Below are 26629 nucleotides of genomic sequence, written 5' to 3'. Positions count from 1 at the left end.
TGATAGTAGAAAAATATATAATAATTTTAAACATTGTCAATATTTTTAGTGTAATAGAATACCTATACCATAAGATTTTACGATTATATAATAAGTTTTATAGAAATTGTTATAAATAAAATAGTTGTAATAAATGTATACACATTTCTTTAATAAAGTATTATTGTTGTACACTTCGATAATACAATAAATATATTTTTCCACTTCAGTTTACGTTATATTATTTCATTTAAGTATATATTTTATATATTTATATTATATACTATATCTTTCATATATATATATATATTATTAATCAGTTGCTAACCTTCCATGAAGTAAAATTAACTATTCTATGCCCGATTTTCATACCAACATATTATTATTATATTTTTAACTAAATATCATATTGAGTATATCAGAATTTAACTATATAAATAATACTATATTAAATCATACATTGGATTTGACTACAGTCAATATTTATTATTAATATATTATATTATGATTTTATCATGCCTGTTTAATATATGATCCACGATATATGTGTTTTATTTAAAATACACTTGGAATATATCATACAACTCTATTGATGATTACCTACACGTTATGAGCTAGAACGAATATAAAAAAACAATTATGTACCCATGGTATAATAACGAGCTTGAGAAACGATTAAGGGCCGGTTCTACCACCTTTAGATAACTCATAGTTAAACTTATCCATCGGATAATTTGACTTATACCGTTCTACAATGTCTAGTTATCCCTGAAGCTGTTGGTAAAGTTATTGGTAACTTGTCAAACAGTTTTACTACTGAATAAGTATTTTATCTGGAGGATAATCTATGGTTATATCTGATTATTATCATATTGTGAAAAGATGTTATAAAAACTGTACCTAATACCTATAGAGTTTTACTATACAATTGATTTAGTTTAAATTCGACTCTTATATAAGCTTATAATCATTTTTAACTAAAAAAATGTTTTGCAATTTTGATATTATATCTGATGAAGATGAATACAATATTGAAGATTTGCCGAAACCACGAAAAAAAAAAGTATTTCGAAATCGAATGGACGATTTAGAAATGTGGGATGATGATGAATTTTTTATGAGATTTAGACTAAAAAAAACCACAGTTATTGAACTTTTATCTAAAATTGAATTTCATTTAAAGTCAAAAACGAACAGGTAAGTAATTTATTGTATATATTTATATGAAGTTATTGTTATAGGTATATTTATATTTAACTATTTCTAAAGTAAATTAGCCATCAGCAAGAGCAGATTAGGCAGTATTATAATTATAAAATTGGGAATTTTTCACATTACGTTAGCACTTAGCACGTTGACGGACAATCGATTAATTTTACTGCATATTAAATAGTAATCGTCTATTTGTATCTATATTGACAATTTAAAATATTATTACTGCTATAGCAGAATTCTAAATACCTTCCAAAAAGTGGCATTACTGTTGTGTCAGTAATATTTCCAATGGTTACTTATGAAATGAAAAGTTGAGTTGCCCATATTAAGCATATTATTGCGCATTTTGGCACTATTGATTATTATTGATAATTATTTCCGTTTTATATATAGGTTCACATAATCACATGGTAATTCCATGTGTCAATTTAAACTTTAAAGCATTCCTATTGAACAAAATGGTACTTTCAAGTGTCCGTCAACGTGTTAGGGTGGTTAAAGCTCTAGAGTGGCTAAACGTTTGAGGGGGGGGGGGGGTATTCATATGTTTCTATATTAAAAATATAAATTAAAATTCTGTTTTAATTTACTTTTCAGAAACCGTGCCATATTGCCTATAACGAAATTGTTATTGACACTTAGGTTTTACGCATTAGGGACAATTTTGCTTGCTGCTGGAGACTTTGTAGGCGTGAGTAAACTTCAGCCTGTAATATTGTTCGAACAGTTACTGAAGCTATAGCTTCTTTAAGACCGTTGTATATTAAAATGCCAGACCATCATTGTAGTATTCAGGAAACTAGATTGAAATTTTACAATATAGCACGATTTCCAAGAATTATAGGTGCCATTGATTGTACTCATGTCAAACTTCAATCACCTGGTAATTTATTGAACTACTTCATCCATTATTTATTTTTAAATTATATTAAATTAGGTGACTTACTTTTGTTTATATTTTTAGGAGGAAATATAGCAGAAGTGTATAGAAATAGGAAAGGTTATTTTTCATTAAATGTCCAAGTAGTCGGAGGACCTTCACTTGAGATTCTTGATATAGTTGCGAGATGGCCTGGTTCGACCCATGACCAAGTCATATTTAACAACTCAACAATACATTTTAAATTTGAAACAAACGAAATGGGAGATAATATTTTATTAGGTGATGGAGGTTATGAGTGTCGTCCATATATACTAGTTCCATTAATCTCTCCAAATACAAATGCTGAATTATTATACAACGAATCTCAAATAAGAACTCGAAATACAATAGAACGTTTGTTTGGAGTATGGAAGAGGAGATTCCCAATATTGTCACTTGGTATAAGAACAACACCAGATAGAGCTCAAGCCGTACTACATAATTTGGCTTCAGTATTAGGAGAATCAATACCTCCAATAGACCCAAATATTATGAACCAAGAACCTATACATGAAGAGTGGAATGTACCATTAGCTGTAGAAGAAAGAGGAAATAATAAAACATCTGTTAGAACGAGTTTAATTAGAGACTATTTTTCAAACCTTTAAAATTTAAGAATATTTAAAACAACTAAATATATTTATACATTTTACTTTAAATGTATACTAGGAAATATTATTTATTATTATTATATAATTATATCTTAAAATTATTAAATTCCAAAAAGAACTATTAAGTTAGTAAAAAATTTTAATTAGATCAATTATTTTTGAAGCATTTTCATTTTTAATTCATGTTCTTCTTTTAAAAATTGTATCTTAAGATTATGTTCTTCTTTGTTGTAGTCAATCATTTGTTGAAAATATTTTTTTTGCAGGTCTATAAGTTCTTTTTTACTATTAAACATTTCTGTAGTGCTGGCTGATATCTGTTTTTGATCAGTAGAAGTAGAACTTTTGAATACTTTCTTATGGTTATTATAAGTTGTATTTTTTTTTATTTCTATTATAACATAGTTTGTGTTAAATTTGTCACATTATAAATATATAAATCATATTATTAATAATATATACTATTACAATGATTATTAAATAATATTATATAATATGAATGAAATTATTATGAATATGCAAAAAAAATAAACCATTGTACAGAAGTAGTTTACTTTACAATTTAGTTAATAAATATAAATGAAATTATAGAATGGAAGTTGCCAGTAAGCATTTAACATTTTCAATATATATACTTAATAATTATAAATTAAAGTATCTATTATTATACAAGTATTAAATAGGTATATAGGAAAATGCATTACCATTTACCAAATAAAAACAGAATGAAGATTAAACTTTCATTACATATTCATATTATATAGTTTATAAAGTTGAAATATAATACAATATATATAAAGTTACTTTTGATAACAGGAGTATAGCTTGAAGGATTTGTAGGTGGAACTAATAAAGGATGGCGCGGAGTTTTATAAGGATGCCGGAGACCAATTCTCAAGGAAGCATTTGACACATCTGTTAGTGGCACAGTTATAGCAACAGGCCCTTCACTACTATTAACCAACTATGCATAGCAAAATACAATAATAAATATCAATACATGAATCATAAAATAAATAAAATAAAATAAAAAACGATTCTAAAAATAGCAAAAGTCCATAATTACATGGTTAAGATCAGCTAAATCCAAATTATCATGCTCCAGTAAATCTGTTTGCATAAATGAAGAATGCAAAGCTATAGCTACATTAAAAAAGAATTAATAAGTATATGATATCAATGTTGTAAAATCAAAGGTGGATATTGGGTGGGGATATACACCCAGAAAGTTCAATAGCCTTCCATATTGAATTGTACATGCATCCCTGGACAATACATTTAGTAACTTGGGCACAGGACCCCCTTCGATGATGCTAGCTGTCATAAAAATAAAATCAACCAAATATCCATCTTGGTGTAAAATGTATTTATCATTAAAACACTATATTAAGCTAACGTGAGACGTTTTTGTTTAATTAATTAATAATTTAATACATTCAACTTTTTGCCAGATACCTTAGCAAATGCTGATAAATTATTAAAAATGAACATAGCCCATAAAAAATTAATCTAAAAAATAAGAGAAGGAAAAATTCAAATAAAAACCAATACTATCTAAAAAAGAACAGATCAATAAGAATAATAAGCTTATATAAGTATAAATGTTATGCATGCATATTGCATAAATATAGTTGTATTGAATTAGTAACATCAAATTTAGTGTGTTAATTTATTTGTGTATGTACTTATTGATGTGCAGATAGAATATTGGTTGAATATGTATCATATTAGGCTATATAGTACCTAATTATTTTTCTTCTTACCTTTATTTGTATATTATTATCTAAATTTTTATTATTGTATTGGATACAATATATTATATATTTTATTAAACCCCCATTCAATCATGTGTATTGACAGTTGATTTTAGTGAACAAACATACATTCACATTCCCACATTGTTATTAATTGTGGAACCTATTATGTTAAAGTACTAAAATTTTACACTCATTGTTGTATTCATGATGTGAAGTTTCTGAATTATTCATGGTATCAACCAAGCCAAATTCAGGAGCACTATTTTCATTACTGGTAGTAAGATCTATAAATTTTCAAATATGTTTTTAATTATAATTATTATTTAACTATCCATTTTAAAATAATAATAATTTTACATTGTTACTTTACCATTGATAAATGTCAATTATGTGAATTAATCAGTGCAATAAATGAAAATAAATGTTACCTTGATCGTTATCGAATTCACTAGGATTCCCAGTAATTGAAATTGATATCAATTTTTGAATCCTTTGTGATATATCACTAATTTTCACAACTCTTTTTTCACCACCACCAGTTTTAAACAACTCTTTGCGTTCTTCAGCATACTCTTTCCTTGCACACTTTTTCAACCCATTGTATTTATCTTTTAATGTTTTAACCGATCTAAAATCACTAGTCACATTAACATTAAACTCATTTTGTATCGTTTGCCAGCAACTATCCTTTTGTTTCCACGTTTCTGAATCAGTTTCTTTGTTTTCAATGACATTCTTATACTTCTCCACCAAACTTATCAACCTGTTTACTTCATCACTAGTAAAGTTTTTTGACCGAGATTTATCTTTATTTTTAATTGCCGACATTTTAATTTATAACTTTAATAATAAAATATATAAAAATATAAAATCTTAATTAGGTAGGTAACCAGTTCAGTTTAATTTTTTTAAAAACGTTAGTACGATACTACGATATTAAGAATTAAGATTATGATATTTTAATTATTATCAATAATCAACTATATTTATTACTGATAATACAACAATATCATGGAAAGAATAACAAATTAAAAATGTATTTTAACTACGGGAGTGTTGAAGTTCTCCCAAAAAATTATTGTCCCAATAACCAATTCTTCCAATATTTGGAGAATTGGTTATAGGGACAATTATAATTAGATAAACATTTTATTGGGACAATTATCATTTGGATTTATGGACGTATTAGGAAAATAAAAAATGTACAAATAGGAATATATCACTTCTGTCAAAAAATTATTGTTCGAGTAAACAATTATCCAAATATTAATAACACTGGGAGCGCTGTATGTCATTATTAAATGTCCGCGAAAGTAGGATAGTAAAATCACAGATTATATATAATCTGTGGTAAAATTTTACTGATTTTAGTATTTTACTATTTTAGTGATTGAAACCCTGTCATTACCCTGATTATGAATAGCATTAGGAATTTAGGAGTTTATTTTTAGATTTCGTATAATCGTATTGTATTCTAAATTCTTCTTTTGCGTTTTGTACTAAGACACTAAGTACAAGCCACTAAGTGTCTAAGTAATAAGTTAGGATTGTTTGTTGTTTATAAATGTTTTTCAAATATAATTTTAACATTAAGTGACATACCTGTTTTCATAAGCTAAATGAATTCCAAACATCTAAACAAGACAAATATTATTGAAGACGAAGAAGTTTTGAATTCTAACCAAGTTAGTTATTTTATCTAGAAAACTACAAGTTAAAAATGTAAGTTATTGTATTATAAAAAAATTTAAAGATAAACAATATCTAATTTCACAACTATCAATCAAGTTATACTGTTTTATTTTCATAGGACCCAAATGTTCCTCATGAAATTAGCAGGAAATTGTTGAAAGTGCAACTAAATAATTAAAATTGGTTATCAAACATATTTTTTGCTCGTGTAAATTAGATGCTAATCAACCCTAAATGTTGTAAGTATACTGTAGCTGTTTTTTTTTTTTATCTTAGTTCATGTTATATACTTAATATCATCATTGATACTATACTCTATTCAGGTTAATTATACCAAAAGTATGTACTTATTACAGACATTAGCAAGGTATACATTTTATACAATATGATACATCAATACTTATTATTACAGACTCTATCAGTAAGTCACTATTTGCTTTAAATTTACATACATTTAAGTTATTATTTATTACTATAGATTATAAAATACTAACAGGCATATTTAGTGCAATTATTAGCAGGAACAGATCCAGAACATCTTTATGGGGAGGGAGGAATCTTGAATAAAATTTCGTTAAAAGCGCTATTGGCAAAACAATGCAGAATGAAGATATACATACAGTGTATACTAGAGTCTATGGGGGGAAATGGCCCCTTGGATCAGCGCTAGGGTATTAGCTTAGAAGCTTAGAATGTGGACTCTTATTGTTATAAGTACAGTAGAACCTCGATTATCCGAACCTCCGTTATACGAACCCTATATTATCCGAACTTTAATTAGCGTATCCGAACGTTCTGTTATCCGAAAATAAAAACTCGTATCCGGCCGATCGGCAGGCTGGTTTATCGAATTTATTATATTATGTACGTATTTTACGTGCATTAATCATTAGTAGATGGCCAAAACGCAATGAGCTTATCTAAACGACGTCCTCGTGTTTAATTTGTCAGTTTGGTTTGGCTCTCTACCGCATACACATACGTACAAATATTTTACAATTGTCAAGTACATATTTAAAATGTCTAATAAACGGAAACGTCATGTTCTTACGATGGAACAAAAAATAGAAATTCTTACTAAACTGGACAAAGGTGAGACTAGCGTATCATTAGCTCGTTTTTATAATATAGGTAAAGCAACAGTTACAGATATTAAAAACAATCGTCATGCAATCATGGATTTTGCGTCAAAGATGGATAGTAGTGATGGAATAAAAACAAGGAAAGTTATGAAAATTGCAAAATATCAAGATCTTGACAAAGCAATGGAAATGTGGTTTACACAAAAACGAAGCTTAAATGAACCAATTTCTGGACCACTTATATGTGAAAAAGCTCTCGAGATGAATACAAAATTGAAGGGCCCTGAAGATTTTAAGGCCAGCAGTGGTTGGCTTCATAAATTCAAATCCCGTCATGGAATACGTGAGTTACAAATTCAAGGTGAATTATTATCAGCTGATTTAAGTAGCGCTGAAAATTTTAAACAAACATTCCAATTATTTGTGGAAAAAGAAGGATATTTTCAAGATTCCGTTTATAATGCCGATGAAACTGGTTTAAATTGGAAAGCATTACCAAGAAAATCACTTGCTTCTTTCCAAGAACATGCAGCGCGTGGTTATAAGGTATCCAAAGAAAGAGTAACAATTATGACATGTGCTAATGCTGCTGGGACACATAAATTGCCATTACTACTCATAGGAAAATCAAAGAAACCACGGTGTTTCAAGAACATCAAAAGTTTACCAGTCACATATACAGCTCAAAAAAATGTCTGGATGGACTCAAAATTATTTCTTAATTGGTTTGAAAATGATTTTATAAAAAATGTAAAAAAATGGCGTCAGGATCATCATAACAGGTAAAGTGTTACTCCTACTAGACAATGCACCCACTCACCCATCCGCAGAAGTTTTAAATTTAATTGATCCAGATTATCAAGTCATGTTTTTTCCACCAAACGTAACGTCTTCGATTCAGCCCATGGACCAGGGAGTAATTGAAAAGTTCAAAAGAATGTACCGAAAACAAATGTTGAGGAGACTTTTATTAAATGAAGGCACCGAAGAGAGTGTTGTTGCATTCTCGAAATTATTGAATTTGAAACACTGCTGTTACATGGCAGCAGATGCCTGGGATAATTTGACTGAGGAAAATTTACGAAATGCTTGGAAGAAGTTGTGGGTTGTTTCTGTGGAGTTCGAAGCCGAAGAAGAAACTGATCTAAATAATCTTGATGATTTTGTTGATTTATTTAATGAAATTCCAGGATTTAATGACTGTAATTATGATGACGCTGTTGATTGGTTAGCAACTGATGTAAATGATCAAGGATATCAAATATTGGATAGCGATGAAATCATTTCTTCGTTGCGAAATGAAGAAAGTGACGACAGCAGTAGTGATGAAAGTATGGGTACACCAAAAGGACCAACATCTGCTGAAGCATTTGCTGCGTTTGAAACTGGTCTTGAGTGGTTTGAAAAACAGGCCGAATGTTGTCCAACACAACTACTTCTTCTTAAACGTTTGCGAGACTTGGCTGCAGAAAAGCGCGTAGCAGCTCATCGTCAAATTAAAATTGATAATTTTGTCAAAAAAATTTAAAAATATAATAAATAATAAATTTAATGTACATATTTCTAATAAAGTAATGTATTTCTGATAGTGTAATGTTGTAATTTTAATAAATATAAATATAATAATAAATATTTAAATATAAAAATAATTATAATTAATACATAATATTATAAAATTATTTTATACTTCCAATATCCGAACTTTTGCGTATCCGAACTAGGTGCGGTCCCAATTAGTTCGGATAATCGAGGTTCTACTGTACTTTAGACTTAAATAATGAGTCACATAAAAACATTTTTTTTTTTTATGTTATAACAGTGAAATCCAAATCCAAATTTAAGTAGTGTAGTAACCAGTGATAGTTACTGCACGCTTCTTTTACGACGAATGCACGTTCCGTCGTAGGTTTTAGAGTTGAGGTATATATAAGTTAACAATAAATTAATAAGACAATTGATACGTTTATTAACTTATAAAACAATAATGAAAAGGCTTTCGTTAGCGTAAGCACAAGTACTTAGCTACCGGAGAGCGAGTGACAACACTAACTTAGTCTAACTGACTCTTAGCTAACTCTAACTAACTCTAATTAAATCTATGATGAGGACTCATATTTATACGGTACATGCCGTGATGGAGAATCGGATGATCTACGTCTATGAAGTGGCGTGATGTGTCTAATCCAATCAGGAAACGGCATTAGTGGTCCGACTCGGTGGCGTGATATGGTTATAGGCCACTGGACTTCGGAACTACGTTTTTATACTAAAAACGTCGGTTTATTACATTCCTCCCCTATAAGACGATACTCTATATCACATCGGGTGGGGTACACGGAATACCTTGTCTTGATCTGAGGTGCGGATGGTAATGGAATAATGTCGTCCTTGATCGGGTCCTGTGTTCGATTAGTTGCTGGAGCGTTCTTCGTTTGGTTCTGTCGGGTATGGTTCTTCGACTTGTACTGGAGTTTGAAAATGCCATAATTCTACTTCTGGATCTGTTGCGATATTTCGTCTGGGTCTCTTGGTACTTGCTTATTGTGCACCATGGTTGTTTTTCTGTGCATCTTATTATAGTTAGAACAATACAGATAATTGTTATTGTACTAATTACATATAATAAATAGTCGTGTCTGCGTTTACTATTTCGTATTTGTTCTGTCTTGGCATCTTTGATCACCATTTCTTTAATTTCCGTTGTTGACTTAGCGACTATATTTAAATCGAACATCTGGTTGGTTCGAATATGCTTATTCTCCAAAATATTAGTCGTTAACTTAGCATATCGATCTTCAGGTTCTTTAATTTGAGAGTTTGGTACAAAATCAATTAGTTCGATATCTGTTTCGACTTTATGTGGAATCAATAGGTCGCGTGACGCATAGGCTTTACACGTTTCGTTTAAAGATAGTATACCTACTCCTTCTAGGAAGTGATTTGTACTTCTCTTGTCTTGGTCGCATGTAATGAATGGTTTCTCCTGGTGTAGCATAGATCCATTCGTTTTTGAACTTCAATTTATGAAATAGATTTGCTCGCAACTGCACTTGCATGATTTCGCAACTGTCTGGAACCTCTTTTGCTCTTGTAGTAAAAGCACCTCACATATTGGACGTCCGCTTCTAGGATGTAAAGGATAAATTTCAGGACATAAAGGAAATCGCCGGCATGTTTACAAAGGCTTTGGTCAATTTCATCATAGACTGAATACATTTCTTTAGATCTACTTACAGCTAAATACTTATAATTAGGTTTTATATAAACACAATTATTATTATTACAATCTGGTAAAGGTATTAGCTGAAAAAGTGTCAATTCATATTGATACACTAAAGGTATATTTAAAATAAAAACAATTTTGTCATTTGAATAATATATCGTTATGTCTGATAGGGGTATCATTTCTTGTACATTACTTTCATTTAAATCTATGGGTAAGTCTGTACCACTTGGCATCCCTACCTTAATATTTAAAAGCTGTTTTAGTAACTCTTTAGGGGTTAATAAGCTTGGGTGTATTAATCCTACTTTGGCTGCTTGTATGACGTCGAATAATATATCGGTCTCGGCTTTATATAATTCTAATATTAGATTGATTTGAATAAAATGATATGCTAGAAAGCTTCTCATATAAGCTTCTGACGTCATATTTCGCAGTTCAACTAAATCTTTGTTGCTGTTAATTAATACCTTTGGGCCCTCATCCCTGTCGAGTTTAATTACTTTAACTTGCTTTTCTAGAAAATTAGCTTCCGTGCTATTACTATCGGTTAATTGGTTAACAACAGTATTTGTTCTTTGAACACAAAAACGATCGCACAACCCAAATAGAATTTGAGCCGCTCTCGCTATTGCTTTATATGGGATCCCCTTTTCGAAATTCGAGAATGATTTATAGATTCGAAAATCACTCTTTTTTTTTCCTCTGTTGTATAAACCAATAATTTACTTAATTCGAAATTGGTTTCGCAATTGGTTAGATCGATTTTTTGTTCCTGAAAAAGAGCACAAACACTATTGGTCGTCTCCATAAAATTGTTAATTAATTTGATACGTTGGCGAAATGCTGAGATATCATAGAAAGCCACAAGGTCCCACTTTGTCGTCATAAATTTTATCGGACCTTGGTTTTCGAAAAACAAACCGGAATGTGATAAGATTCTCTCGTCGGTATATCTTTCGGTGCCGTAAATGGAACGACAAGCAACCAATAATACAATCGTTATTCTGAAATGGTGTACATTATAGATAAAATTAAATTAAATATTTTTCTTAATATATAATTATAATTGTTTTTTTTCTTTTACAAATAATTTACGATATTAATCCGTTTTTTATTACATACGCGGAACAATTTATCAAACAAGCATTTAGTAATGGTCACGTCGGTACAAGGGTCATGCGCGTATGTTATCGCATGATTTTTGTTACATATTTGGTTGTGCGTTTCCGTTAAATTAAGTAACCTCCCCCCTTTCTCGACGTGCCCAATTTCTTCGGAGACAATTACTTGTTTAGTCCTAATGTTTTTTAATTGTAATCGTCGTAACTAGTTATCTCTAACATAGGGTAATTTCCCATACCTAAACGTGTCATTATTTCTTTATCTGTACTCCCATTCCAGAATACAATAATCGGTTTAGTTTGGTTCTTATCTAGATATCTCTTAATGCATTTAACGTTTAGATTGCTGTTTACCGTATTAATGCTTTCTTGCATTTGTCTTAAAACCGGAAATAACAGTTCTTCTTTATCTTTGAAAATTCTACAGATTTCTTTAATTGCTCTTAATACGTCATTTTCCCCCATAGTTTTGACTTGTCTACTTTTTGTAAGTAGTAGAGGTCTCCCTTCAATTTTGATTGTCCTTTAACGGTCCAAACTGTTAGACAGAGCGCCCGAAATTAGTACAATGTTTGTTCTGTCAAGCATTCCGAATTCGAAATCCATAATAACGAACTTGCTGTTTTTATTTGTACTATAACAAAACAACAGACATGTGACTTAGAATAATTATATTTCTAAAACAAAAACCATTTACTAATTAATACTAATGATAATGATATGACTATGATTACTTATAACAAATAAAAAAAACTTAGAGGATCCTACAGCTATATATATATAAATATGTTATGACACCTGAAGTGTTCATAAATCGGTCTCGAAATATTTTTTTGTATTATTAATGTGGATCCTGTAGTCTTTCCTCCCTTTCTTTATTGTTATATTTTCATTGTCGTGAATCATTATCACCTCGTACGGCCCTGACCAACTAGAACATAATGCGTTTTTCTTGTTCTGTTCTTTTAGTAACACTTTATCTCCTACGTGTAATTCTAATATGTTTGCGTTTTGGTCATAATATTGCTTATTGGAATCTTTCTTTTTTATTAGATTTTCCCTTGCTATCTTATGTGTTTCCTGCATTATTCTTTTTAAATCTAACGCGTAATTATCATAATTATATTGTGGTTCAGTCGTTTGAAAAAAACGTGTCGGAATTATTGGTTTTTTCCCGAAAACTAACTCGTACGGAGTATAATCGTTGAAGTATGCACCGTGGTATTATAGCAAAACATAGCATAACTAATTAACGCGTCCCAATTATTATCTTTGTCTACGAAACTGCGTAAGTACGTTTTCAAAGTTAAATGTGATCGTTCCAAATAACCATTTGATTGGGGATGCCACGGAGTTGTTTTAGTTTTCTCAATTTTCAATAATTTACAAACGTCTTTAAACAAATTTGATAAGAAATTGGTACCACAATCTGTTAGAATAGTAACTGGTATACCATAGATACATATAAAACATTCTACGAATGCTTGTGCTACTGTCGTTGCGTCTGTGGAGGCTAACGCTATGGCTACGCCATAACGCGACAATTCATCCTGTATAGTTAAAATATACGAGTTACCTGAACTTGTTACGGGTAATGGTCCTACTATGTCTAAACATATCTTATGAAACGTAGTAGTTACGGTAGAAGTAATTAACATAGGTTGTTTTTTTTTTTTACCCGATTTGTTTTCCTGACAAATAATGCATTTTTTAATGTAATTTTTTACATCTTGTTTCAAATTTTTCCATTGATATTTCATTTTTAATCTTTTTATTGTACGGGAAGTACCTTGGTGCCCCCTACTAATGTGTCATGATACTCTTTAATTATTTGATTTTTTTCGTCTCCGTAAAACATTGTTCTTTATATATCGTTACTTCTATATCAGTGTTTATAAAAACGAAACGAAACATTGCGCGTATGCGCTCGAAACAGGTCAATGTCGTTAACCCTTCTAATCTAATGATTGAAAATTGTTTAATTTGTTCACCGACACAGAATAACTTAATTTCGGCTATCGCGTTATAATATTGCTCTGCGTTCATTTCTGTATAATAATTATTTTTTAAATTATAAAATATTATTAACTTGTCTAATTGTTTAACAACGAAAAAATTACTTTTATTAAACGTTATTTGACCTAGTAAATTGTTACCTACTACTAATAATCTCTCTTATCGCCGGATGCGTTATTATTTTATCGCTTGATATAGGTAAAATTACGTTTTCGTCGGGTTTCGCGTGTTTAATACTGCCTTCTATTTCTTTGATTTTAGAATTAAATATCGGTTTATTTTCCGCCTTTTTAAATTCATCGAAATCGTTAATTGGCTCATTATTTGTAACTACGTGTATACGTGATAAACAGTCCGCGTTTGCATGCTGTGGTCCCGCTCTATAAATAATTTCGTAATCGTACTCTTCGAGTTGTAAACGCCAGCGCATTAATTGAGATGAAACATCTTTTATATTAAATAAATATGTTAATGGTCGATGGTCAGTTATTATTTTAAATTTTTTCCCGTATAGGTACGGCCTAAAATATTTAACTGCCCATACTATCGCTAACAATTCTTTTTGAATTACACTGTAATTCGTTTCGCGCCTTATTTAACGTTCTACTTGCATAAGCTACTGGTTGATCTTTTGGTACCTCTCCCTTGTGAAAGGACGGCCCCAATAGCATATTGACTTGCATCCGTCATTAAGTTAAAATTCCCGTTCTCCCAGTTAGGGTATACTAATAAGGTGGGTTCATTAATGCTTTTTTTAATTCTTGGAAAGCGTCTTCACACATGTCAGTCCATACGAATGGTGTGTTCTTTTTCAATAAGTTCGTAAGAGGTTTAGCAATTTTGGCGAAGTTGTCCACGAATCGGCGGTAATAATTAAGTAAACCTAAGAAGGATTTAACGTCCTTCTCAGTTAAAGGTCTCGGATAATCTTTAATACAACTTAATTTATTCGGATCTGGTGTTACCCCGTTTTCGCTAATCAAATGCCCCAAATATACCACCTCTTTACGTAAGAACGCACATTTCGCTGGCTGCAACTTAAGTTTATGCGATCTCAGACGCGTGAATACTTGTTCTAATTTATTTTGGTGGTCACGTAAACTTGACCCATGGACGACGATGTCGTCTAGATACAACCGTACATAACTCCTCTAAACCCATTAAAATTGCTTTCATTGCCCTTGTAAACGTTGCAGGCGCAGAACTAAGTCCAAATGGTAATCTCAAAACTCGTAATGACCTGATTTTGTAGAAAAAGCTGTTTTATGCGTGTCCCCCTTATCTACCATTATTGATAATAACCGCTCGCAAGGTCTAAAGTTGAAAAGTATTTTGATGAACCTAATGATTCCAATATTTCTAGAATATTTGGTAACCCATACGCTTCGTTTTCAGTGATCTCGTTAAGTTTCCGAAAATCTACGCATACTCGCATTTTTTGTTTCCCTTCTGCATCTTTTTTCTTTTTAACTACTACCAGAGGAAAATTAAACGGTGATACCGAATCACGTATAATATTAGCTTCCTTCATTTCTTTTATTTGTTTCTCTATTTCATCTTGGTATGCATGTGGTAGCCTATATGGACGTATATTTATCGGTTTTACGCACCTAGGAGTGTTAATTTTATGTGTAACTATATCAGTAGCACTTAATTGATCACCTTCAAAGAAAAATAAATCAGAAAAACGGCTACAAAGGTCTATTATACTATCACGTTCCTCGTTGTTAAGGTGTTCAGTTTTAATAGTTTCCTTAATTTTTCTAATTTTATTATCCGCGTATTTTCTTTCGTTAGCAATAAAAACACAATCATTAAAAGGTTCCCACTTTAGATTACTCGTGGTTTTGATCGATTATAAATGGTTGCTCCGATATATTTACTATATTACTTATAATTTTATCGCCTTTTACTGGACTGATACTATTAGCTATAATTACGTCCTCGTTAATCTCGTATTTTTTTATCGTAATAAATTCGTGTTTAATTTGTTCGTCCGCTCTAATTTGTAAAACGCAGTTACTTCGCGGTGGAATAATTAACGCGTTATTATCGATTTCTTTTTTTTCTGGTATTATTAATATTTCCTTATCCCAATCTAATACGACTTTGTTTAATTTCAAAAATGTTATACCTATTATACCTGCTTCAGGTATTGGAAAATCATCGTATACAATATCGAATTTAACTGTAAAAAGTTGTTTGTTAATGTAAATTGGAATTACCACAGATCCTACTGTTTCTACTGGACTTGCATTAATGCCCTTAATCTTTTTTTTATCTTTTTCGTTCACGATTATGTGACCTTTTAAACTCGAAATTTTTATAATGTTCATTTCCGAACCACTATCAATTAAAAATTTAATTTCGTTTTTAACAATTTATATCCGAAAAACACGTAATATGTTCCTGGGTTATTGGTGTTATAATACGAACGTTACTTCCCGATTGTATTTCACTGATAGACCTATCGTGATTTTCCTGACTATTTCTTTCTACGGTTTCATCTTGTCCGTTACGTTTTAATTTACGACACTCACTTATATCGTGATTCTTTTTTCTACAATATTTACAGAATTTACTAGAATATTCGCGTTTAAATTCGGTCTTTGGACTTTGTCCATTATTCGGATTTTTGAAAGTAGCTAGCTTATGCTCGCTTGTTCTACATTCATTAGCATAATGACCAAATTTCTCACAACGATGGCATTTAATCGCGCTTTTATCTCTAGTGTTTTTTTTATCAACTTTATTTTTATAATTCGGTGTTTTGTTATACCCGTTTATACTATTATAAAATTCTGTTGTTGTTTCCTCTTCCATTGCAATTAAAACGGCTTCTTCGAAACCTTGTATGTTACGCGCTTTTAATAATAAACCGATAGTTTGTGTGGATACCCGCTATGAATACGCTTAGTGCGTGTGCTCGCACTGTTTGCGCTATTATTTCTGCTTCTACTGCGTCCCTACCTACCGTTAACGCGTTCATTAATGCATGGGCTGTTTCTTCAATTCTAATAGAAAAATCTTTAACTGATTCTTTTGCGTTCTGACGCATTTGACTTAACTGTACTTGTAAGTAAGACACTGAATGTGTCGATCCAAAAACGGTTTTAAATAATTTTTTTAATTCATCCCAGGTAGTAATTTTTTTATACCTCACGGCCGATAATGCTTTACCCGTTAATTGTGATAGTATCGCTTCTAATATATTAGGTTTTATAGTATCGGAAATATTAAAAATGAACTCGCATTTAGCCAAGAAAGAAACTAAATCGGACTCTGTTCCTCCCGAAAAAGCTGGAACCAATGCGGTTGCCCCTTGTAAATTTAATTTTTCTGGGTTAACCATTTTTATTTTAAATGTTTCCGGATTATATGATACTACTTGCCAATTTTTGGGATCTCTGTCAGACATACAATATACAATATATTATTCAAATGACTTACAGAGCTTGCATCTTTATCCGTGGGTCGTTTGAAAAGTTGACTTCCGTCCTTCTGGAATTTGATTTCTGTCCTCCCTGGACTAGACCGTTTGAATTCTCTCTGTTCTCCTTCCTGTCGTGAACGTGGTTTCGTCAGTGAGTCTTAAAGTACTTATTTTTGATTTTACTCAAAAATTTTCGTTTGATGAAGTATGACCCCACACCTGACACCAAATTTTATGTAGTAACCAGTGATAGTTACTGCACGCTTCTTTTACGACGAATGCACGTTCCGTCGTAGGTTGGAGAGTTGAGGTATATATAAGTTAACAATAAATTAATAAGACAATTGATACGTTTATTAACTTATAAAACAATAATGAAAAGGCTTTCGCACAAGTACTTAGCTACCGGAGAGCGAGTGACAACACTAACTTAGTCTAACTGACTCTTAGCTAACTCTAACTAACTCTAATTAAATCTATGATGAGGACTCATATTTATATGGTACATGCCGTGATGGAGAATCGGATGATCTACGTCTATGAAGTGGCGTGATGTGTCTAATCCAATCAGGAAACGGCATTAGTGGTCCGACTCGGTGGCGTGATATGGTTATAGGCCACTGGACTTCGGAACTACGTTTTTATACTAAAAACGTCGGTTTACTACAGTAGTGATAGCACCTATTTAACCATTTGTTATAGGTATTAAAATTTAAACTTTATATTAATAATTCAGTATTCACCTTGTTTCACAAATGATAACAGTATGATTTTGAATTTATAATTTGTATGTCTTAGGTATTAAAATAAAACAAACACTTTCTTCAAATTAAATATAAATATCAATTAAAATTTAATAGTCAAATAACTTAGTTATATATTATAGAAACAAAAACAAAAGCAATAACTTAAAATTAAAATAAAAAACTCAAATATATTATGTTTAGGTATGAATAATTTTAAAAATAACTTTTAAATAAAACTATAACTATAGTTAAAATTACAATTACATGTATTCAAACGTATTAATAATTTGTCTACACAATGGACAGACAATATTTCCAATTGCTTCTCTGTGTAAGCGCTGTACACAAATTCGACAAAATGTGTGCCTACAAGGTATAAAGATGACCGACACTTCCTCATCCATGCATATTATGCAAATTTCAGCAATATCTATATAAATATAATATATATATTATATTACTTATAAATAATTATGAATAATAATTAATCTCTTTTATTTATTTCCTTACTTTCTAGAATTGCTTCTTGAACCGGATCCAGTTGTGGTTGCATATCTAAAATCAAAGTAAATATCAATAAATAGAATCTTGTCAACTAAATATTGATTATTTTTATGTTGATTTAATTCTCTTAGAAGTACCTTCGTCATCCTCTGACAGTTGGTTATTAAAATCTGCCCATGCTTCTGCAACAAGTCCTCTAGGAACTTGCCGCCTGCCCCTATTGGCTCTTTGCCCCCTGCCTCTATTGGCTCTTTGACCTCTTCTTATGGGTACCCCAACCCTTCCACGCATTCTTTGTGGTTCTTGTTCATCTTATAAATAAGTATTAATTTAACATGGTAGACTTTAATGATTATGTAACTACTATTTTACTTTCAGGAATATGAGCTCTACCTTGTCCTCGTCTTCTTTGTCCGCGTTCTTCTGGAATTATTTGATGACCCATTTGTTGAAATGGTGGTGGCAAAGCTTCTAGATTTAAATCTAGGTCCTGAAGATCATCTGAAATACATCAATGTTATATTTAAACTATATAACAATTTTAAATAAAATATGACCAATGTAAAACGGAATAAACTAGAATAAATTAAGTAATGTATAAGTACTGTTAAATAATCATACTAAAAATTTTATTTTTGAATTAAAATTTGTTGAACATGAATTATTTAAAGTTATTTTTTGTTTAAATTATGTATATAAGATAAAATAATAATAAAACTCACTTTCAACAAATACTGGCTCTCCAATTTCTACCAGCAATTAAATGAAAATGAAAATGATATCTAAAATTGTATGCCAAATTAAACATATTGTATGACAAATTAAAAAAAAAAAAATGCGTTTACCGGTAGTCCATCAATCGCCCTCGAAAAATCCATTCTGGATTGTTGTTCTATACCTCTCAAATGGTCTAAAACCAAAAAAAGTTTTTTTTAACTATAAACATGCTGTTTAATACTTGTTTGTATCTACTATTATATATTTTAATTTCATTACTTACCATAGAATACATATAGAGGCGGATGTTGTCCCATATGGCGCAAAAGAGAAGCGTGGTATGACTCTATAAAATTATTGGTTCTATGCCGCAGTCTACACACTGAAAATCTTTGCGGGCCCACAATGTCCATCCAATAATGTTGGAAATATACAATTAATGCATTCAACTCAACGTTTAAATTGTACTGATTTACTGCAAAGAAAACAGCTTTTAAGATACAAATAACAATTTAAATATTATTTATACAGTGTGTCCCGTTTTAAATGTACCACTAAATATCTCAGCCCGATAATGTTAGATTGAAATACGGTTTGCTGCAATAGCTAAGGGGTACTGAAGTACACATTTAAGGACACATTTCAAATTTTTAACTCTTGTAGTATGCGCATGCGCAATACAAATTTTTTTTTTTAAATTGCAAAACCTATTTTTGTCACCGGATATGGATAGATTATTTTATTCTAAGTAATTTTGATCCATTGACCATAGTTCTAAACCAAAAATTGAATGAGTTACACCTTCTGGAAATTTTAAAATAATTAAATTTTTCCGATTTTACCAAAAACATTACACGCTTGAATTTGATACAAAAGTAAGTCATTTTTAAACTAAAATGAAATACATTTAAATAATTTAATACAAAATTACCAAAAAAAAAAAATGTATAGCTAAATTAAATTTAATTAATTTAGAAATAAATTTACTAACTAAATTGACAATGACGTTGTGATTTGCCTTATTATTGTGCGATAAAACTTATTTAATTATTTCCAGTTTTATTATTAGAACTTTGATAATAGTAGATTATTTCTAATTTTATTCTTAGTACTTCGATAATTATTGTAGATATTGTTTGATTATCAAAAATGAACTAATGCACGTTCACTCAGTATTGTACGGCGTTCATCGATAACACTTATAACTTTTAACATAATACTTTGAAAGATTTTTCTTTTTTTCTTCTTTAAAATGTTAAACAATAGTGAAAAAGTTGATATGATTTTAATTTATGGTGAGTGTAATAAACATTGTCGGGAGGCTGCAAGGGTTTATGCAAATCGATATCCCTAAAGATATCATCCACCGCATAATTTTTTTTTAAGATTAGTTAATAATTTACGAACTTACGGGACTTTTTCAATAAGAGATGTACAGAGACAACCACTATGCAATATGGAACAAAATTATGATCAAGAAAATGAAATAATTGCGTACATTCAATTAAATCCTCACTCATCTTTAAGACATGTTGCTAGAGAATTTGGCTTTTCAAAAACAAAGGTACACAAAATATTCAAAAAATACAAGTTACATCCTTATAGGGCTGATCTAGTTCAGCATTTACGCCAAGGTGATAACGAACGTAGATTAACATTTATTGCATGGATAACAACAGAAATTAATAACGACCCATTATTTTTAAATTACATTTTGTGGACCGAAGAATCAAAGTTTACCAATAATGGCGTTTTAAATAAGCAGAATAACCGTTATTGGTCAAACGGAAATCCACATTGGGCAGTTGATACAAATTATCAAACAGTATGGGGTACTAATGTGTGGTGCGGATTATTAGGAGGAAATTTAATAGTTCCACATTTTTATGACGGCACTCTTAATGGAAGACGTTATACAGATTTCTTAACTTTGCTACCGATGATGTTGGAAGATGTCCCTTTATCATTTCGTCAAAACTTATTTTTTCAACAGGATGGAGCACCCGCTCATAATGCCATTATTGTAAGACAACAGTTAAATGAAATGTTTGGAAATCGATGGATGGGAACTCACGGGCCAGTGGAATGGCCCCCGCGGTCACCTGATCTAACACCATTAGATTTTTTTTTATGGGGTCATTTAAAGACTGTTGTTTATGCAGATCCACCAGCAAACTTACAGGATTTAAAAAATAAAATAACGGTAGCGTGCAGACAATTAACAAAAGAACAAATTTTGGCAGCAACCTATAAAGAAGTGAGTCGTCGATTGGAAATGTGTTTAGAAAAAAACGGAGGAAATTTTGAACATTTTATTAGATAAAAAAATAAACATAAGTCAAAACAATGTAACGGAGTATTTTTTATTTAATTTCCTACTTCACATTCTTTATTAAAATCTACGAAAAAATCACTCAATTCAAATTTAAAACAATAAATGTTTTTGGTAAAATCGAAAAAATTTAATTATTTTAAAATTTCCAGAAGGTGTAACTCATTCAATTTTTGGTTTAGAACTATGGTCAATGGATCAAAATTACTTAGAATAAAATAATCTATCCATATCCGGTGACAAAAATAGGTGTTGCAATTTAAAAAAAAAAAATTTGTATTGCGCATGCGCATACTACAAGAGTTAAAAATTTGAAATGTGTCCTTAAATGTGTACTTCAGTACCCCTTAGCTATTGCAGCAAACTGTATTTCAATCTAACATTATCGGGCTGAGATATTTAGTGGTACATTTAAAACGGGACACACTGTATACTAGTTATTCTAGATCATCAATTACTCACCCAAATTTTGAATGTTCAAGAAGCCCAGATTTATGGAAAACTGGTTCCCATAGTATTCTTCCGTATCAGATGGTAAATGTGGTAAAGCCATCAACTGTAAGTTTTATATTTGTTTATAGTTTTTCATATTATAAAAGTCAAATAAGTCTTATAACTTATAAGTATATAAATTATAAGTACATTAACACAGTTTGTTATATTACCATTCTTACTATTCTTCGGGCATTTGCATTAGTATTACACAATCTTGCCATATTGTGTGATCGGACAAATATTCTCATAATTATTTAAATATATTTTTTAAATAAATAAACTTCAGGTAAAACAATATTTTAAATTTAAATTGTATTGACTTACTCTGATGTAATGAAACCAACAACCTGTATTTGTACTTTCAGGCATCACCATCATGACTGCATTCCTCAATCCTTGCTCAAAGTCTGTAATGATCCTCAAATTTTGGTACTCAAAATTAAGTTGTAAATCATTACGTATGAATTGCAGAAGTCTACAGTAGGATTCAGTTGTAGAATCTACCAGCAATCCATGGACTATCGGAATCGCCTAAAATACCAAAAACTAAAATCATCTAAACAATTCTACTAAATAATAAAAGTTAAAATATTAAAATCTTACAACATTATTTAACACAACTTGTACGGTTATCAGTTGTGCTATGTCAGCAGGATGATTGGGGCGCACTTGATATGTACCATCTATGCAAATGATACGGACGGTTGATAGATGTACATTGTTGGAACGTAAAAATGCCGCATTAGCAAAGACAAGTCCAGCAAATCTAGGAACTTCTCTGTCCAAAATGTTAAGCTGTCTTGAAAAAAAACGATTGTTGGTTCCATTGCACCACAGCAATCGTTGTCGCCACTCTGGCTGATTTAAAATATCTGCCCATTGTTGAAGATGTTCAGGGATTGGGGGACTCAATCTCCTTCTAGCCCGGGCTATAGTCCGAATGGCGACTGGTCTACCAACAACAACTGCTGCTCTTACATTTCTAAATAAAAAAAAAAAAAAAAAAAAATTATTTTTACATATTCATAAATAGTTGGCTAATTTAATAGGAAAATAGTAATATATTTACTTTGGTGCTACTTCATTATAAATTTGAGCTGGAGTAGCATTTTCTCTACCACCTCGTTCTCTCAATGTATTCAGAAAAAGTCTTACGTCTAATGAACGTGGATGATGCGTATGCTCTCGATTGCCAAGTTCTAATCCCATACGTGCCGTCACTCTACAACCAGCATATCTTCTGGCACATCTTAGATATCTAAATAAATTAAAAAATACATTGTATGGAACCTATACATAATAATTGATGCTGAAGTTAGTTTACCTAGTCCCGCGTACTTCCCAATTTGTATGGTACTCGTAACCAGCCTCATCTCTATAAATAATAGAATTTCGGTTTTCACCTTGAATGGCCGTACTTGGACCACCACCATTAGGTGGGTAACCATTATTCAATTCATCTATTAAAAAAACATAATATTTTATATATTTTTCATAAAACCTAATAATAATAATTTGTTTCTACAATTTATTATTTTTACAATTAATATTTTGTAAACTAAAAGTACCTGTTTCATAATTTTCTGATAAAAAATAACAAAATCATTTTTATTGTTTTTTAGCCTTCTCCCCCCTCCTCCTTAAAAAAAAATTAACTGAATTCAGACTATGAGTATACTTAATTACTTAAGTAGATCATTAAATTTCATTTAGCGAATATACAATTTATATTTGATTTTTCTACTGGATAAAATATTATTTTATGCCTTTAAAAAAAAAAAAAAAAAATTAATTTTTAATTTTGTAAAAATTTGCAAAAATATTCATAATATAAATATATGAAATAGAAGTATAATTCTAGTTTAGTACTCCTCACAATTTCGGAATTTTTTTGGAAACATATTATGTATTTTAACTTATTAAAAGTTTTAAAGTTTTTGCGTTAAGAAAATCACCGTTTTCGATATTTTACGCATGCGCATAAAACTATAGTTTAACGCCATTATAACGGAATTTTCAATTTTTTTTTATAAAACCTATTTGAATCAATGTTTTAAAAATTATCGTGTAAAAATAAATTTATAGCGAGCCACTATATATTCCTAAAATGTAAGTAAAATATGAATTTTAATGTTTTAAAACAAATTGAAACCATATCTTTTTTTTTATTTTTAGTACCTACTTTATTATTTATAAACTACCTATGCTTTACTGTGTTAAACAGTTATAATCTAAAAACCTAATTCTAACAACAAATATTATTATTAAATTATAAATAAAAAGGTCTTAATAGAAAAAAATGGAATAACTAATTACTGTTTCTTAATTTTAAAATAAAAGTTTAATTGTTATTTAAATAAATTATTATACTTGAGTAATTCTTACCTTCCATGATAAAATAATTCAAAATCTTAAAAAAATTCAAGCCGAAATTGAAAGTCGTGTACAAAAAGAGTCCTCAGTCGAAATGAAATCAGAGTTAGTAAAATCTCTAACATTGAGCTATATATGTATACAGACAATTTTAAACTACCCCTCTACTAGACCCAAGATTTTGGGTACCTTTAATGTCCTACATGCATACAACAATAGAGGCTATGTATGTAATAATATAGTCTATTATACAAGTTCAAATCGAATCATAAGATAAAACGAATGTCCCCAAGCATACAGGTAGGTAAAATTTTTAAAAACAAGATCGTAGACAAATTTATAATAAACTATGTTTGAAAGAATCCTAACCGTTCCTTTGATTTATGTCTGTCACATTTACCGAGAATCCGCGGGAAAAGCATCAGTGACAAATAGTAGTACAAAGTACAAGTATGCCGATCCGTCTGTACGGCAAGTAGGTAGGTAATCATCAATATTAAATATATTGGACAAGTACATCAATCATGGAATTTAGTGATTTTCTGTCTTTGTCTAACACATGCGCAACATAGGATTTTAGACATGTCTGACTGTATTGGTGATGTATAAAAAAAAATAACAATAATAAATGTACCGAAAATCGTTTGTTAGTTTTAACTGTTTTAAGAAAGAAAAAATTACATTTATATTGTACAGAATTGAAATATAATGACATTTTATACTATTTAAAAAACATAAATTAGTTAACCCAAAGGCCAAAAACTAATTTATAATTTATCATATAGTATTATAGACATTTATAGTACCTATTTAATTTATTAATTTTTACGACATATTCCCTACAACATTTCTATTATTAGTATTAGTATTATATTACTATAATATATCTATAAACTAATTTACTTTCAACTTGTAAACAAAATTATAAATATTTCATCATTTAGTAGACTAAGTAGGTACCTATATTGTTTTTGTTTACAAATTACAATTAAAACTTTTATATGCAATTTAAATTTTTTAACTGTATGTATTTAATCAGAAACATTTTGGTACAATTTAAAGTAGGTACAAGTTCTTAATCAGGGCCGTATTAAGGTACAATGCATGGGGGAGCAAACATAAATATGACGCCCCTTATTCAGTATACGCCTTTTTTTACAAATAAATAAGCAAAAAAAATTTTTCTCGCTACGCTCAAACAATTTTACATAAACACTTGACTTACAAAAAAAATATATCCTTACTCTTAGTCATCTACTCTTGCTACACATAGGTAAAAATTGTCTTTTACATATTACATAAATACAATTTATATAATTTCATAAATTATTATTTATTACATACACTACATGTCTACATATCAAACTCATGTCTCGTTGGATATTCTATTTCTATACCTATAAATTTTCATGATAAACAACTAAAAAATTAGGCATACTATGTGTTCGCGCCCCGATTAGGGCAGCACCACCAGTCAGTACGGAGGTAGTGTTGGCAACACTCTGTGAGGACGCTTCCTCCACCCCCCGCCACCCATCGGTGTTCTTTGCCGTGCCGTTCGCCGTTTCGCGCGACTGGCTGGTCGTCGAATCGGTTGTTGTTGTTGTCTTTTAAGTTGTTCGTTGGCGTTCAGAGCTCCAGATCTTCACGCGCTCGAAGAAAAGGCCGTAATAATCATCAGGATTATTATATGGAATGATATTTATAATTATTATTATTATTCATTCTCGTTTTGTCGTCTGCTCTACGACGGCGTAGTTCACGTCCAGCTCCGCTCCTTTATTTACCAAGCAGTTCAGCATCAAGTCAGCTCGACAACCAAACCTCGTGGATATTTTTCGGCAGCTCAACATCGGCAGTTCGTTATCCTCACCTTTGTCCCTTTTTCATCTATTATATTGTACGAGCAGTTGTCTCCGCTGTATACCTATTATGTTATATTGTATTTATTTCTATTTGTCTTATATTATTAATTGCTTATTTACTATTTAGCTGTATATCTCACCCAGGAGATTGGCCATCACTGGTGAGTTGTTATATTTATCATTATTATATTTTATTTGTTATTTGTCAAAATAGTTGAAACATAAAGTTATTAAGTAAACCCTAGTTACCGTTGTCCTCTCTTCGTTTATATATATATTAAGGAATAGATTGTTCAATCCGGTGTCGGTGCGAGTCGTAGGCACCAACCGTTGTTTCAGGAGTGCTTGCGGCGAAAACACTATGTTTAAATATTATATATTAATATAACAATAACATTATCCTAATAAATAATCAAGTTCAAAACTTTGTTACTTCTAGTATAAATAAATTATATAGATAGGAAATGAAAACACAAAAATAAATACTTTATGTATTTTAATTATTTTTATTTAGCTTTATTTAAAATTTTTCTTGCGTATTTT

At 30.4% G+C, this 26629-nt stretch overlaps 2 protein-coding genes and 2 pseudogenes across 2 annotated transcripts; 3 read left to right on the top strand and 1 right to left on the bottom strand.

The window, feature by feature from the left end:
• Window positions 1-964: 964 nt before the first annotated feature.
• On the top strand, window positions 965-2724 carry LOC126554071 (putative nuclease HARBI1; annotated as a pseudogene).
• Window positions 2725-7228: 4504 nt separating this feature from the next.
• LOC126554070 (jerky protein homolog-like) lies at window positions 7229-9026 on the top strand. The gene is made up of 3 exons (XM_050209182.1): window positions 7229-7983; window positions 8027-8748; window positions 8980-9026. Exons 1-3 carry the CDS (start codon window positions 7229-7231, stop codon window positions 9024-9026), a joined length of 1524 nt encoding a protein of 507 aa, XP_050065139.1.
• Window positions 9027-20273: 11247 nt separating this feature from the next.
• On the top strand, window positions 20274-21344 carry LOC126554064 (uncharacterized; annotated as a pseudogene).
• Window positions 21345-22116: 772 nt separating this feature from the next.
• On the bottom strand, window positions 22117-23039 carry LOC126554069 (uncharacterized; the record flags this gene model as incomplete). Its single annotated transcript, XM_050209181.1, has 3 exons — window positions 22117-22379; window positions 22452-22830; window positions 22918-23039. Coding segments are annotated over 3 exons (750 nt in total), but the record flags the coding sequence as incomplete, so codon positions are not given.
• Between the last annotated feature and the right edge of the window lie 3590 nt (window positions 23040-26629).

This window comes from Aphis gossypii, unplaced genomic scaffold (assembly GCF_020184175.1).
Source record: "Aphis gossypii isolate Hap1 unplaced genomic scaffold, ASM2018417v2 Contig00423, whole genome shotgun sequence".
Taxonomy (NCBI): Eukaryota; Metazoa; Arthropoda; class Insecta; order Hemiptera; family Aphididae; genus Aphis; species Aphis gossypii.
This window is presented reverse-complemented; position numbering and strand designations above follow the sequence as displayed.